At 52.0% G+C, this 2,381-nt stretch overlaps 1 protein-coding gene across 1 annotated transcript; it reads left to right on the top strand.

Annotated features, from left to right (window-relative positions):
- Positions 1 to 445: 445 nt before the first annotated feature.
- On the top strand, positions 446 to 1,358 carry J4E90_005044 (uncharacterized protein; the record flags this gene model as incomplete). The annotated part of the gene is made up of 4 exons (XM_051434602.1): positions 446 to 494; positions 543 to 620; positions 671 to 736; positions 784 to 1,358. 4 exons carry the CDS (start codon positions 446 to 448, stop codon positions 1,356 to 1,358), a joined length of 768 nt encoding a protein of 255 aa, XP_051291858.1.
- Between the last annotated feature and the right edge of the window lie 1,023 nt (positions 1,359 to 2,381).

Below are 2,381 nucleotides of genomic sequence, written 5' to 3'. Positions count from 1 at the left end.
TTCCGTTCTGATCATGTAGTCTCCCAGGAATATCCATATTTCACTCATTTAATCCTTCATATCACTTTTCACTTTCATATTTAGTTGCAAAGACTGTAAGCAATCGTTACTGTCAGATGGAAGAGGGTTTTAGTATCTAAGCCAAGCGTCAGTGTGCAGTGTTGTTTCCTCTTTAGGGAAGATCACGTACGCGTAAATTGCTATAATAAACGTGACAATGCATGCTGAATCTCAAAGGATGTCTTCGCCTGAAACCTTTCTCACCGTGATTTTCTCCATGGAAGCTACTAGAGCAGCGAAGCTACGTGACTGGTGATTTCACAATAGGCAGGAGCAGTGGGCTAGCGCACAGACTCGTCCACAAACAAACCACCAACCTTTTCGGTCTTGCTACTTCCCTCTATCCTCACACCACCCCAAGATCGCGGTCATCCTATTCTGCGCCATGGATTCAATTGAGGCGTACGTGCAAGCGCAATTCGCCGCTCTCAAGGGTATTTACTATTCCCCTTTCAACAATGCTCATAACTAACATCGAGCAGCGAAGTCAGAGGCAAAGCATGAGGGGCACAAAGCCGCACCAAAAGCGCTTTTAACGGCACCCAGCAATTCTGTCAAGGGTTAGTACATCCTATCGACCAGAATTGTAGACGCCACTAACAAAGCACAGCCGCCAGTGAGCGCGCTCAGAGCGTTGTCAGTGATGCCATAGTCAAAGGCGAGTTCGACGAGCTGAGTAAGTCCTCCCGCAACGCTCGAGCGATGGGTACTGACACGCCACAGTCGATGGTGTCACCCACGCACCCCGAGTTCCTCTCACCGACGCTCCTGCGCCCGCAGAGCACAAAGCCGCGGATGCGATACAGATCCAGGTCGGAGGTCCCCCACCATGTGCAGGTCTGCTGCCAGAGAACGCCGACCTCGGCTTTCAGGTGGCTTTGTTCAAGCGCATTCTCTCCACCCCGGGTGTCAACAAGTGCAGCCCGGAGTTTAGGACCTGGCAGTCCGTCATCAACCCCGACTCGGACGAGGGCTGCCCGGCGACGGTCAAGAACCTTACTCATTGGAAGCCCAAGTTCTCCGACGCCACTGCGGACGCGAAGGAGTATGACCCGAGCGAATACAGCTCCACCTCCTCATTCTCTCTCGGTCTCTGCCACGTCACGTTCGGCACCTTCTACACCTGTCCCCATGGTGCCGAGTGCCCTTGGCGTCACTCCAAGTTGACGTACCCCGAGACAGACTGGCTGAGGGACATCGGAGCCAACGGCGTGCTCGGCGATCTCAAGTCTTGCCAGTTGAGTGGAGAGAAGATTCCCCGTGTCGTTGAGCGTACTGCCTGGGATGAGAGTTTGTAGCACAAAGCCCAACACCTGGGTCCCCTATCGGACCTTCGACTCTTAAAGTCTAGTTCATGACGTCTACATATGAATCGAATGATACTTTCCATGTTGATCAAATCAAGACTGTCGATTTGCTAGATCTGTACCTGCTTGTCTACGGCCTGGTGGTTGCGTTGCTGCCGAATGCGATCGGATGACATGCTGCTAAGACTATCGTGATGCCTGCGGTACATGCAACCTCGCTCTCCGCAAACCTGTTACTCGCCAGGCACAACCATGGGCTTACGCCGAGAGAGGTCCGCGAGCTTTGACTCCGAAAGCGATGTGCTCTCTCAGACAACCGGCTGGTAGTCATGCGTAAGACAGGTGAGAGGGAGTACTCGGCGAAGGTCAACAAATGTTGTAACAAGTAGACGAAGAACAACTAATCGTAGCCAACGGACACAACCCTTCACGCGCTTTGCTATCTAAAAGGGTGCAAATCGACAGTGTCGGTTTCGATGGTAGTGTAATAAACGGACATTTTCGAACGGATACAACATTACTACGATGAGGGTCGGAAGATGGAGCTGTGCCAGCGATTAGGTGACACAGATCGCGTAGAATGCATAGGCATCATTAACCATGACAGCCAAACCTTACATGTTCACTCCACCACTCAAGACGAAGGACTCAATGGTGATATTCATATTACACTTGGTCACGTCCATTTCAACAGCTGTGAGGGTATCATCCGACCTCAGCGGTACTGGATCGCATCTCTTCCCGCTTCGTCGTTTGAACACCTTCAGTCCACGCTGAGGCTGCGAACAGGGTTTCGGAGATTCAGTTCCAAAGAGAACTCATCAACGAAAGGTTCAGACTAGCGAGTTGAGTGTTCCCATGGCGAGACGCTGGCGTGTGTACACGGCCAATATGATATCAAAGCGACCGCAAGAAGAGGGTATCATGCGCAGCCAGCGATATCTCCCCATTTCTGTATAGTGTGTATACGCGAGCTCGGCGGCGGTGAGGAAACGTGTGCGGATGCGTAGCGGA

Source organism: Alternaria incomplexa, assembly GCF_024043165.1.
Source record: "Alternaria incomplexa strain BMP 0042 chromosome Unknown scaffold_6, whole genome shotgun sequence".
Lineage (NCBI taxonomy): Eukaryota > Fungi > Ascomycota > Dothideomycetes > Pleosporales > Pleosporaceae > Alternaria > Alternaria incomplexa.
The sequence above is the reverse complement of the archived record's forward strand: the minus strand, read 5'-3'. Positions and strand labels throughout refer to the sequence as shown.